Genomic DNA, 13882 nt, shown 5'->3' with positions numbered 1-13882 from the left:
TTTTAGAAACTCTACTGATTTGGGGTATTTGGTTCCATTGACAATAATCATTCTGTTATCCATGTAAAGATGTTTATAAAGATGTTATTTCTGGAGGCACCTGGGTGGCTCAGTCGGCTGAGTGTCCGACTCTTGATTTCCGCTCAGGTCATGATCCCAGGGTTGTGGGATCCATGCTGAGTATGCAGCTTGCTTGAGATTCTCTCTCTCCCGCTGTCCCTCTCCCTACTTGCTCTCTCTCTCTAAAAAATAGAAATTAAAAATTAAACAATATTTTTTAAAAAGATGTTATTTCTGGAACACAAAAATAAATACCTTGCTAAAAATACCTTCATATAGTCTTAGAGATGAGAGGAAGTTCCTGCTGTAACTGAAGTTGCATCTTTATTCTGTGATCATAAAGAGGGTATTTCACTGTATAACATGCTTTCAGTGCACCAAGTTTTAGGGTAACCAAGTTGCTTTAAAACAAACAAGCTTTGGGGCGCCTGGGTGGCGCAGTCGGTTGAGCGTCCGACTTCAACCAGGTCACGATCTCGCGGTCCGGGAGTTCGAGCCCCGCGTCAGGCTCTGGGCTGATGGCTCAGAGCCTGGAGCCTGTTTCCGATTCTGTGTCTCCCTCTCTCTCTGCCCCTCCCCCGTTCATGCTCTGTCTCTCTCTGTCCCAAAAATAAATAAAAACGAAGAAAAAAAAATTAAACAAACAAGCTTAAAAAAAAACCAACAAAATTGAGATACAGGGCCACTGTTAAATGTGTATGCTTGACTTTCTCCATTTAAAATTATTTTTCATTTTAAGTCTTGGTCTTGAAGTCTTAATTTTGGCATCCTATAAAGTGGGTGCATTATTAGTATTACATGGAAGGAGGAGAGATAATGTCCCCTGTTTCATTTGGTTAATTTTAATTGTTTCCCACTTTCTTCTCTGGCCAAACCAGCTTTCCATTCAGCTTCTTGGTCTATTAATGTTACTAGAACTCTAGCTTATCCAGGCACAGAACATCACCATCTTTGACTTACCTTCTTTGTCCTGGTATCTATTAAATCCCCCGGATTCTTCCTTCAAAACCGTGTCAGCTTATGTTTTGCCACACTCACTATCTTCTCTCTCTGGCACAGACTCTTCTCTTGTTCATTTAAAGTATGTTTGAAGCGCAACCTGTGCTGTGTATTCTGTTGGGAATACAGCTGTCAATACGTTACTGCTGCTGAGATGTAACACGTGGTGTAGCCTTCTCCATGTGCCAGGCACAAGTGCTTTATGTGTGTTAACTCATTTCATCCTCACCGCAACCCTGTGAGGTGGGGTCAGTTACTGCCCGCTTCTTGTGAATGAGGAAATGGGGCTAAAGAGAGGAAGTAACCTGATTATGACCATTCCGTTGGTAAGTGGTAGAGTCGGATTGGAGCCCCTTGGTCTGACTCTGGAGTCTGCATTCTTATTCTCAGATTGTTTTTATTCCAGACATGGGTCCTGTTCTCATTGTGCAGTCTAGGAATACAGGCACGTTAACCAGGCTGCTTCCAGACTTTGTCTTATACCTCCCTTTATTATCTACATACATACCAGTCTGTTAAATGCTAATATCAAATGAATTCTTCTTAGAATGCCTTCATTGGGTCACTCTCCTGCTCAGAAACTTTTGTGGTACCCATTTCCTGCAGAAGAAAATCTTGACTGTGTAGCTTGAAATTTAGATTTCCACAGTCTCCTTCAACTTGCCCTTCCAATGGGCTTTCCTCTGTTGTTTCCTGCCCAGATCCCAGCCAGGTGGATGCACCCAGGGATTCTCATCCCTGCCCTGTTTTCTCCACCAAATCCAGAGTGGAATTTTCTCCATCATCTTGCAGGTGCCATTGGAAGTCCCCCACCAGTCTTGCCTGACCACTCAACACGTGGCTTTCCTTGGCACACTAGTCCCCCTTGCTGTCTATCTCACTGCTTTCACTTTTAGGAGACTGTTTCTGGGAATTGATGGTTTACTTATTGTGTGAGTGTACCCTGTCTCCCCTGACAAAGTTGAGAGGGATTCAACTCTTGCTCCGCTGGAGGATCATTCTAATAAGTTTTGCTACCTGGGTGATATCTAATTGGAGCAGATTTCTCAAATACCTTTCTTTCCTTCAAATCCCACTTGTCCTTCCTCCTCTTTTTCTGTCTCTTAATACTCCATCCTCAAGTCTAATGAGATGGGTGGCATTTTATCAGGGTTGATGAGAAGGAAACCTTTTTTTTTTTTTTTAAAAAGACATTCCTATTCTGCATTCTGCAGTAATTTATAACCTTCAGAGAGGTGTTCACATTCTTTTGCTTGTTCTATGCTTTCCCTCCCATATTCTTTGTACATTATTAGAGCAATATCTTTTTTTTTTTTAACCTGGTACAGAATATTTTCTCCTACACTCATATCACAATCAGGTCTTAAATTCGTAATTTTGCCAGGCTGCACTTAATGTGTAAGAATTTTTCTGACTTATATCATAGTTTCAGCAAATCTTAAAGGCTAGTTGGTGGGGTTATTTTTCTGTCAACTATTTGACCAATCGCGTCATCTCCTTACTCTTGCTCCATAGGGAGGGTAGGGTTCTGCCATAGCAGGACTGGGACTTATGATCTCCTCCCTAGGGTTTCTCTTCTCTACTAAGAGACGCTTTGAAAATCCCAACCTTAACCTGATGCCGGGCCACATAGGTGGATCTTAGCTTGTTCTCTGAATAATAGAATGGAGGAGATTTCTTGTTCTTGATGCCAGATGGGAGTGGTTCGTGTTCTCTCATTCCCAAAGTTGAGTTGATGAACTTGGAGTTTAAATAAGGCGGTAGCTTAAAAAGGCAGCAAATAGTATGCCACATTCTTGGTCAAGTTATCCATTCCCCACACAGTGTGTGTGTGTGTGTGTGTGTGTGTGTATGTGCGCGCGCGCACATGCATGTTTAAGCTTCAGTCTGAGTGTGGGAGGATTGGGTTGAATATCCCTGCTTCTAGAGTGAAGTTGGCAGTATCTCCGTTTGAGAAGAAGGGTGGCCAGGTGTTCAACAGGAGGAACGTGGAAACCTAATAGATGTATTTGTATCCTCATTCTGATACCTTCTAGCTGTTCCAACCTGGATAAATTCCTTGACTTCAGACTTCACGTGTGCAAAATGGGATTATATTTATCAACAGATTCAGTATTTGACTCTGGCATCGTGATGGGTACTATTCCAGTTCCTGAGTAGTGGGGAAGAAAAGAAAAGAAAAAAAAAAATCCTGTCCTTGTGGAGCCCAGTGTAATATCCTCCTCATAGGGTGTTGGATAGTTAAGTAAAAAAAAAAAAATTAAAATGGAAATTTTAGGCACAGTCCCTGGCACTCAATGGTAAGACCTGTTATTCAACACTATGCAACTTGATCTTGCTCACATTGTATCCCAGCTCAGCACAGAGTAAGCAGTCGGCAGACTTTGACTGAAGAACTTAATTCATGTGTGTGTATACCAGTTTTGTTTTGTTTTTTTCATTTGTGTATCAGTTGTTAGTAAAACTTTGAAACAATCATGTGTGTATGGGTTCCCTGGTTTACTTTCGGCTTTCAAAAAGCAACCTGACCTTTTCCGGCATCTCCTACGGGCACCACTGACAGATGTCCTGTGCTCAGAAAAGCCTTTAGTTTTCCATTGCCTGATTTCCAGCCCAGGTTGGATGAGGTGGGGCTTCTTTTCTGATAATTTTCCTTAGACTGGCTGGGCTTTAACAATTGCTCAATCCTTTGACTTAGTATTTGAGGAATGTGACCTGGTGAGGCTCAGATGCTAATGAGTGTCATCTAAGTACATTCTCAAACAGTAGTTGCAATTCTGGGAAGCTAGCACCTAGATTCTTTTCCATAAGAAGAGTCCCAAAGACAAATTCTTCAATGGAGGGAAATTGCGTAGTGTAGTCAAGTGACTTTGGAGTTAGACCTGGCTTTCATTCTAGTTAGGTGCCTTAGGGCAATTTAATGTGGCTCAGTCTCAGTTTCCACATTTGTAAAGTGAGGATGACCACCTTATCTTGTGTTAGCAACTGAGATAGTGCTTGTAATGCAGTTAGTAAAGTGCCTGGACTATAATAATTGCTGAAAAATGGTAGCTGTTATTTTTAATTATTCAGCCTTTCCAAAAAGTCAGGCAAAATTTAAAAGCTAAAAAATAAAAATCACTAAAAAACAACGTGTACGTTGGCAGGTGCAGATTAACGTTTGTTTCACCTGAAAGATTCATGAGTTGATGTCTTGTTCAGAGCCACGCAGTCTGTCATATCCCACCATGGGGTGACAGCAAATAACAGAAGGGCCACAGTCATCTAGTCGAATTGCTGAAGAAACCAAGTCCCAAGTCGTTTTGGGTATTTGGTGGGATGAAGACTTGGGGCAAAATTTTTGGACTTGTATTGTCTTCAAAGCAGATGAGAAGATGAAGTGAGTAGATGGGGAAGGATGTGGGGGACAGGACTTAGGAAGGTTTGACTTGACTTCTGCCATTGCATGTGTGTGCACGTGCCTGCATGCATGAGAGGGAAGGAGAGGTTGTTGATGTGTGTAGCTGAGTGTGTAATTTCCTGGGTTTTTTTGGTAAACATTTACTGCCTGCTCATTGTCCCCACTTATTGGACTCCAAGAAAGGCAGGGAGAATACATTCCCTCCTGATAAAGAGAGAGAGCCCTTGGTGCCCACACTCAGGCTGGGATACAGCATAAGGGAGAATAAGTGGGAGTTTTATCCCCAGAAGGTGGGTGCTTGGTGACAGTGAATGGGTTTGACCTCAGGGAGGTAAAACAATCCCAGTGGTAATTTCCTCTAATTTTACACTATTTTGAATTGCTGATATAGCTTGACGAGGTTGTTCTTCTTTGGGACTTGTATTTTGACACTAACGTGGTTAGTAAACACCAAAGCAGTGAGATTTTTCTTGCTGAAGTTTGGGTGGGGGGGGGGGGTGGATGATAATAAGAATGCATTTGCCTGCCCTGGTAAATGGTAAAAATTACATCTTCCTATTTGATTTCCTTTTCTAGCTGGTTCGTTTTGGTCTAAGTAACCAGCTCGTGGTTGCTTTCAAAGAAGAGAACACTGTTGCTTTTAAGCACTTGTTTCTGAAAGGATATTCTGGCACAGATGAAGATGACTATAGTTGCAGTGTATATACCCAAGAGGATGCCTACGAAAGCATCTTTTTTGCTCTCAGTCAGGTAAGAGTTTTGTTGGGAATGACTTACGCTTTAAGAATATATTGACACTTGACCTTGTTGTTTTAGCAAAAAAAAAAATAAATAAATAAATATATATATATATATATATATATATATATATATATATATATACACACACACGCACACATATATTAAAATATTCTAATTTAAATTTTGCAGCCTGTCAAAAAATGTTCATTGCTGCTTCTCCGGCTACATTTCCACACAATGCCTTTTGCCTGCGTAACATTTTTCTTAAAGGTGTATTTTTTTATTTGTCCCTTTATTTATTCAGCCTTTATTCCCACTACTTTTGGGAGATTACTCCAGTTCAAATAGCCAAGAGTAGATTTATAATCTCAGAAGATTTGATGAATGAGATACCAAATGTAAGATTCTAGGATCTCGGTTTTGATGTCTTACCATTAGTAAGCCTAGCTGAATCTTATGAATATAGAGTAGGATATGATATAGTTGTATCTAAGCAGGTATCGAGAAACCAGACTGATGGACCTTGAGGAAAGCATTTAGGGGAGAGAGATCGTTAATCTTATTTTTTCTTTTTCTCATTCAATAAATATTTGGGGGCTTAGTATGTATGAGTACTGTTCTAGACACTGGGAAAACATCATGAATACAATGAACAAAAGCCCTGTTCTTATAGAACTTAATTCTGGAGGAGAGAGCCCCACAAATGAAGTGAAATAGGTAGCACTGAATGCTAGCTGCCTGAAAACACCACCTGGAAAACATGTTGGTAAAACTGAGCTTGTTGACGGAAATACAGGAGACACTCCCTTGACTACTCATCAGTGCCTTGGGTGAAGAGGGCAAAGTCCAAATACAGATTTTGAAGTCTGATTTAGGGTGGGTCTTTCAATGTGAGGGGAGAGCTCCATTAGAATTGGCTAAAGACGGGATGCAATGGTTTCAGATTGGTGGACGCAACAAGGTGAGGGTTTGTGGGGAGAGGGGCATGGTTTCAAAGAGTCTTGGAATTAATTAGATTAGATCTTCAAATTGATGATCGGTCTAAATGAGTTGTTTTGGATGTTCCTGAAATAAACAATAGCGTTATTTGTAGCTGTTATGTTCCTGGACAAAAGTTTCCTGGAATGATAGAGACATGTTAATGAAGCCCTGTTAGTGCAGATAGGCCGATGGTAGCGTCCTGTTGACGAGAGCTACTGTAAGTTCATGTAAGATAATGTAAGTTGTGTTCATTACTGTGAGCTGTGGGGTGTGGATGGCTTGGGTCCTGAGTGGTATGTCAGAAAGTGATAACTGCTGTGAAATAAAGCAGAGGAGGAGACTGGCAGTGCCTGGTGGAGCCTGTGTGCTGCTGATGGATGTTTGCAACTTTCACTGGGTAGTAAGGGAAAGGCCTGGCTGAAGCGGTGATATTTGACTCAAGATCTGAAGGAGTGAACCAGCAGTCAGATAACACAGGGTTCTAGGCAGAAGGAACAGCAAAGGCCCGGGCAAGAATGTGCCTGGTGAGCTCCAGGAACCTCCTGGAGGCCAGTGTGGTTTTCTAAGGTGGGGGTTGGAGCCAGGGGACAGTAGTCTGCTGTGACGTCAGGGCACCTCACTTTGGCTCTCAGTGAGGGGGGAGCCTCTGTCAATATGTTTACTTGAGTTCTGAGTTCCGTGAGGCAGGGTGTTTCCTGCCCAACCTGAGAAAATCACCCTGTGGTATTTTACACGGGGGAGTTCCATTGAGGACTTTGATATACCCAATTTAAAATAGCTAAAAGTGTATTCCGTATGTTGTAACGTCTGATGAAACTCTTAAAAGTTCATAAGTATTTTTATTTGACTATTTTTAATAGTATCATCAGCTAAAGAACATATCCCTGGGGACCCTTGGTTATGGAGAAAACGAAGACAATAGAATTGGCTTAAAAGTCTGTAAGCAGCATTACAAGAAAGGGACCATGTTTCCTTCTAATGAGACACTGAATATTGACAGCGACATTGAAATAGGTAATGTGGTGATAATTTCATTTATATGCCTTTATCATCTTCTGTGGTAAGAACAAACATCCCCTCATGTGCTGACAGCTCAAATGGATCAACTTTGCTTCGCTAAGCTAACTAACATAGTTGGGGCCTTAACACATGCCTGCAAAGGGTGCTGCCTCAGGAAACTGCAAGTTTACTGCCATAGGACTGGGGAGCATTTATGGAACTTCTTGGTACAACTCAAGATTGTTGCGGGGGGGGGGGGGGGTTGTTGAGGTAAATGCACAGGTGTTTCCTGTTTGTTAAGGTTTTTCCCTCCATGAGGAGGCAATTAGGCTTTTGGAAAAAAAAAATAAGAGTCTATATTTATAAATGAAATAATGCATGTTAAAATGTTTGGTGCTCTTGCTATTATATGTTAAATACATTCATGTTCTTCAAAGATGAATTGTGGTTAGCAACTCATTTTCTCTTTTAGGAGATGGCTTGGCAAAAAGTCAGTATCTAATCAAGTAGAAGTATTTTGTGCCATTCTGTTAAGAATTTAAAAGCACATCATACGTAAATGCAAAGTGGTTGACTTAAGACTCTGGAGGGGGGGTGGTTGTCATTCATTTAACAAATCTCTGCTGTATACTTACTGTGCCCAAGGCACTTCCTGTTTTATGTACTGGGGTTATGTGCTACAAAGATTGATCAGTCATGACTCCTCAAGAAGTGAACAGTTCTGGAGTAGGGGTCCTAGGAGCATTTTAATTGTGAAATGGTTTTATGAAAAAGAGAGTATCGCACGGTTCATTTGACCATACTTCCTACAATCCAATTTAGGACACTTTGGTAAAATAATAGAAGAACACCTCTATAAAACAGAGGTTCTGAGGGATGCCTGGGTGGCTTAGTCGGTTAAGCGTCTGACTCTTGATCTCAGCTCAGGTCTTGATCTCAAGGTCATGAATTCAAGCCCTGCGTTGGGCTCTGCACTGAGTGTGGTGCCTACTTCAAACCAAACAGAGGTTCTGAGTCTGTTTCCACAGGCTTCCTGTTCAGAAACTCTGCATGAGTAAATTTGTCCCATGCTCTTGACTCTGAAGGAAACAGACCATAAGCCAGGACTATCAAAGGTCCCAGGTGGCTTTCAGAGATCATCAAGGTGTCAGTGGCCTGGTTCTGTGGCCAGCAGCCTTGAAACGCCCCTTGTCCTCTTAAAAATGTGTGACTTAATTAAGATGCATCTTACCACTATTTTCCAGTGATTCATATGCCATTTTCCTCAATTGATTTTTCTTGGAAAATTGATGAAAGAAATGTGGCCAACGTCAGTCTCAGTGGCTAGGCAAGACAGGCAGTGCCAGACAGCAGGATTTATTACCTGACCACTGGGCAGTAGTATCCTTGTTCATTTGCCTTCTATCAGAATATGAAGTAGTTTTAACCAAATGGAGAGAAGTTGGTTTTTAATTTGACTTCATTTTAAGAGAGACTGTTTTAGCAAGTTAGTTGTATTTTTGACTTATTAAATGTAACTTGTCAAAGAGAACCTTTTGACATATCTATTCAAAAGATGTAAAGAATATTCTTAAAATACTTGATACCAAATTTTAGACTTTCTTTTCTCAGACACACTGGAGGAAGCCTGCACATGATAGAAGTAGGAATTGAGTTAGACTCCATTGGTGAGGCAATTGGTGAGTTTGTATAGGTGAATTAGTAGAAGCTGTTCTAGATTACCTATTCATGAGTTTTGCATCACCTTTATTATTAAGATAATCATCCTTTGGTGTGCTCAGCCTGTATGCCCACTTTCTCTGTGGGTCTATATTTAGTTGCATGATTGAATGTGCATTTCAAGCTAAGGGTTTCCCTTAATTCATGCTGTGGACATATCTTGCCTCTAGACCTGTAGCTTTATAGTTTAGCGTCACTGGGGGGGACTGTTGTAAATCCTGCTTTTAAAAATGTTTTTACAGGGGCGCCTGGGTGGTGCAGTCGGTTAAGCGTCCGACTTCAGCCAGGTCACGATCTCGCGGTCCGTGAGTTCGAGCCCCACGTCGGGCTCTGGGCTGATGGCTCAGAGCCTGGAGCCTGTTTCTGATTCTGTGTCTCCCTCTCTCTCTGCCCCTCCCCCGTTCATGCTCTGTCTCTCTCTGTCCCAAAAAAATAAATAAACGTTAAAAAAAATAAATAAATAAAAAATAAAAATGTTTTTACAGGGGCACCTGGGTGGCTCAGTCGGTTAAGCGTCCGACTTCGGCTCAGGTCACGATCTCACAGTCCGTGAGTTTGAGCCCCGCGTCGGGCTCTGGGCTGATGGCTCAGAGCCTGGAGCCTGCTTCCGATTCTGTGTCTCCCTCTCTCTCTGCCCCTCCCCCGTTCATGCTCTGTCTCTCTCTGTCTCAAAAATAAATAAAAACGTTAAAAAAAAATTTTTTTTTTTAAAATAAAAAAAATGTTTTTACAACATTTAGATGGCTATCATTCTAAAATTTTTTTTTAAGCGTTTATTTACTTTTGAGACAGAGAGAGACAGAGCATGAACGGGGGAGGGGCAGAGAGAGAGGGAGACACAGAATCGGAGGCAGGCTCCAGGCTCTGAGCCATCAGCCCAGAGCCTGATGCGGGGCTCGAACTCACGGACCGCGAGATCGTGACCTGAGCCGAAGTCGGTGCCCAACCAACTGTGCCACCCAGCCACCCCTAGATGGCTATCATTCTAATACAATAGTGCTTCATTTTCTGTAACACAGATTTTGAGTTTCTTATCCTGTCCTTTCTACATGTTCTCAGCATGAGGCATCATGACCATTTCATCATTTTCCTTGTTTTTTAAAGAACATCTATAATCTGCCTTCCTTTTATCTCTGAGAGGGTTGTTATTTCATTCACTGCAGTATTCTGCTCTGTAAATGAGGTTCTTTGAGCGATGAGGCTGCTACTCTAATACCAGTTTGTTTTCTTTGAGGTTTGATGTTTTTCTTAGGGCTTTTGCCATCTGTAGGGAAAAAACCCTCAGTTCTTAGGTTTTGTTACTATCATGTGTTTGGTGGTCTCATTAGCAATGACTGTGACATCAGGTCAGCCGGCCTTCTGAGAGCTCTGAATGTGTATTTAGAAAAAGTGTAACTCCAGAATTACAATTACAAAATTTGAATAACCAAATAGACTTTTATAAGGTGAATTTTACATGCAGTATAAAATTAACAAATGCTGTTGTATTTCTCTGAATCTAAGATGCCATCAATGTTTTTTAAGACTCCTCTGTTTTAGAGAGGGAGACAAACCATAAGAGAAGAGACTGTTAAATACAGAGAACAAATGGAGGGTTGCTGGAGGGAGGAGGTGGGGGGATGGGCTAAATGGGTGATGGGCATTAAGGAGGGCGCTTGTTGGGATGAGCCCTGGGTGTCATATGTAAGAGATGAATCACTGGGTCCTATTCCTGAAACCAAGATGATGCTGTATGTCAACTAACTTGAAAATAATACTAATAAAAAAAGACTCTTCCATTTTAGAAATATTTTAAAAGTGAAAAAAACAAATAGATTGATTGAAATACAGGAGAAAAAGACCTAGGACAGTATCTGGCATAGAGATTTTGAACATGCTCCTTCTCTTTTTGGAGTATAGCCACTTGGCTCAAGTCAATTTAGTTTAAATGTTTTGTTTTCTTTTACTTTATCTTCAAATAAGAATGGTAAAAGTAGAAGGACCTTAAGTATCATCAGTCTGGCCTTCATTTTACAAGTGAGGAAATTGGTGCTCAGTCACGCTAGGTGGCTAAGCCAAGGTCATATACTGATCAAGTGATGGTAGGTCTTTGCTGCTCCAAAGCCCAGTGGGAGAAGATGCTTAAAGAATCAGCCGTCAAGTCTACCAAGATTCTAGAGCACTTTCTGAGTACCAGGCACTGCAGGAGGCCCGGCGTTTCCATTTCAAAGGCAGCAGGAAGGGGCAGCAACAGCCTGGGCAGGAGTCAGGCAGGCTGGCTTCCCACCAATTCTGTGTCAGAGCTCTGTGACCTTGAAAGGCGCTCACTGTTTCTAGACGTACTTGCTTTTCCTGCCAAGGTGTTGAGCTACCCAACGATGAGACTATTTTTATATGAGGTTCTTGGAATCATTCTTTTATAGTTAACAGCTCGTAATTTGTTTTTACTTAAATAAAACATAAGTTTCTTTTCTCTCTTTTATTTTGGAAAGCATCAGACTTAACAGAAAAGTTGCAAAATAGCACAAAGATTTCCTTGTATCCCTTCATCTAGGTTTTCCGAAGGCTAACGTTTTACCACACTTGCTTTATCATTCTTCCAATGTATAAATATTTCTCCTGAAACGTAGAAGAGTAAGGTACAGACATGATGTCTCTTTACCTGTGTAATAGGCCGGTGTACATTTCCCCAAAACACAAACATTTTCCTACATAACCAACTTCACGTTCAAAAGCATGAAGGAACATGGATACGGCACTAAAATATACAAACGTTATTCACATTTCATCAATTGTCCTATTCTTTATAGAAAAAGAAAACTGCCCACCCATGCCCCCCACCCCCACCCCATGTGCCCGTCCCACACACCCCCTGCCACTTTCCTGGTCCAACATCACATAATGCATTTAGTTGTCAAATTACTTTACTCTCCTTTAATCTGGAGCAAAATAAATTCCTTAACTTTTATTTTTAAATGACCTTGACATTTTAAAAGAGTAGAAAATTCCTCACTGGATTTTTCTGTTTCTTTATGACTTGATTGAGGTTATGCATATAGGGCAGGAATACCACACAAATAGTACGTTATTTCCGGAGGAGCATGATGTCTGTTTATCCCCTTACTGGTGACATTAACTTTGATCACGTGGTTAGAGTGGTAGTTCCAGATTCTCTCCTGGAAAGTTACTGGTCTTGTTACAAAAAATACGGATTTTGTGGAGAGATACTTTAAGTACCCTGCTTCTCAGCACACTTTGCCCCACTCCTTTTAGCATTCGATTCTTGCCTGAAACAGTCTTTCTTGTTTCCTTGCCCTAGATTGTGTTCACTTAGACCTCTCCACATACCCTCAGGAGTGGAAGAACTCGTCATTCTTCAGACTGGAATTTTATCGGTAAATACCTTTTTAAGTCTCACTTCCCAGGAGACAGGGATGGGGAGAGCAGAGTAGGATAGTAAGACTATGATAATTTATATCTTGTAATATTTTTTTATTCAGGCTCTTACAAGTTGAAATTTCCTTTCACCTCAAAGGCATTGACCTACAGACGATTCATTCCCGAGAGTTACCGGACTGTTACGTTTTTCATAATACGGCAAGTGTCTGTCTTTCTGAAGCTGGTTTTTATTATTTTTTCTCTATTCCTGTTGTAGATGCCAAGTGTAAAACACACCAGCCTGTATACATGTGTAGAGGCAGTGGTGTTTAAAACAGCTTAATGACACTTTCTAGCATTGCTGATCCAGAGACCATGATTTTGGAAAATGAAGCAAGCCCTTTCCAGCCTTTTAAAGCCAGATTTCTGGGCTGGAAAGAGGAATTTTCAAAATTGGCTTTGACCTCTTACTCCCCTAATACATTAGAAAAAAAGTTTATGACAAGTGTTTTAAGTGTCTAGGATGTTTTTCCTATTTTCAAAGGAAGGTCTTTGCAACTATTGTAGCGAATGTTTTCAAACCTCAAGGCAGAAACTGCCCCCTTGATCTGAGGGCCAGTCTGCAAAGGCTTAGCTGTTGCTTCTTTTATTTTGGGAGAAGGTATGTGCAGTAGAAGAGAATGTGTTCGTATCTATGAGAATAACTTGCCTCCCCATTTCATGGGTTTCATGCTTTCTCTCCCTCCTTCCCTCCCTCCTTCCCTTCCTCCCTCCCCCCTTTATCGTGGGACAAAACTGAATGCTGAGCTGACAGTTGTTTGTGACACCCTTAAAGCAATTCAGAGGAGTGCTCCATTCAACAACAATCAGTAGATACATAATGAGTCCCTCCTACGCACCAGGCATTGCCCTGCTGAAGAGGTGCAGTGGCCCTCAGGAAGCTTACAGTCTAGTGGAAGAGATAGACCGGAAAACAAATAAACAAAGAGATAAAAGTAATTATAAGTCTTGAGGTGTGGTGAGGAAGAATGTCTCTGGCAGAGAAGAGCATGATTAAGCTCCCTGGGGTGACTTACACATTACAAAACACATTACAAAATCCCCAAAAATCCTCAGGCCAAGAGCTCACAGGGCTGACTGTGTAGGTGATCTGTAATTAAATCCCCAAGTGCCTGCACATCTCTACACATAAGCCACGTTCTATGTAATCCAAGAATATCACTCGGACCAAACCAGAGGCTGGAGAATTAAACCTGCAGGCCCCATTTCAGTCCCTATGAGCTGTGAGCACACCTCTGCTAAGCCTGGCACACACGGGGCCTCATTCTCCCATAGGAAAGCCCCCAACGTACTTCTCTCAAGCCTTAAGATACTCACAGCACGTATCGCTTGTAAACCAAATGACAGAAACATAATGTGGAAGATTGAGGGCATTTGGAAATCTTAAATTCAGCCTGGAGCTTGGGAGCAGTCTGTCACCTCTGAAAGCATTATACGTAGCATTTGAAGCAAACAGAAAAATAGTTTCCAACCCTAGCAAAGACCTAGAATTTCATACCCAAAGGAATAAGTTGAAGCCAATGCTTTTAAATTCCATTCAGTATCATAAATGAGATAATTGTATTC

General features: G+C 41.4%; 1 protein-coding gene across 2 annotated transcripts in view; it reads left to right on the top strand.

The window, feature by feature from the left end:
* MCOLN2 (mucolipin TRP cation channel 2) overlaps nt 1–13882 on the top strand; it is a 57961-nt gene that overhangs the window by 19662 nt on the left and 24417 nt on the right. For both annotated transcript variants that reach the window (XM_086717431.1, XM_086717432.1), the window contains exons 3-6: nt 5036–5209; nt 7042–7195; nt 12198–12273; nt 12379–12475. In XM_086717431.1, the coding sequence (XP_086573557.1) occupies nt 5036–5209; nt 7042–7195; nt 12198–12273; nt 12379–12475 (501 nt within the window). The remainder of the gene's footprint in view (nt 1–5035; nt 5210–7041; nt 7196–12197; nt 12274–12378; nt 12476–13882) is intronic.

This window comes from Puma concolor, chromosome C1 (genome assembly GCF_028749965.1).
Source record: "Puma concolor isolate L17-30 chromosome C1, mPumCon1.1.hap2, whole genome shotgun sequence".
In the NCBI taxonomy this organism is placed as follows: domain Eukaryota; kingdom Metazoa; phylum Chordata; class Mammalia; order Carnivora; family Felidae; genus Puma; species Puma concolor.
The sequence above is the reverse complement of the archived record's forward strand: the minus strand, read 5'-3'. Positions and strand labels throughout refer to the sequence as shown.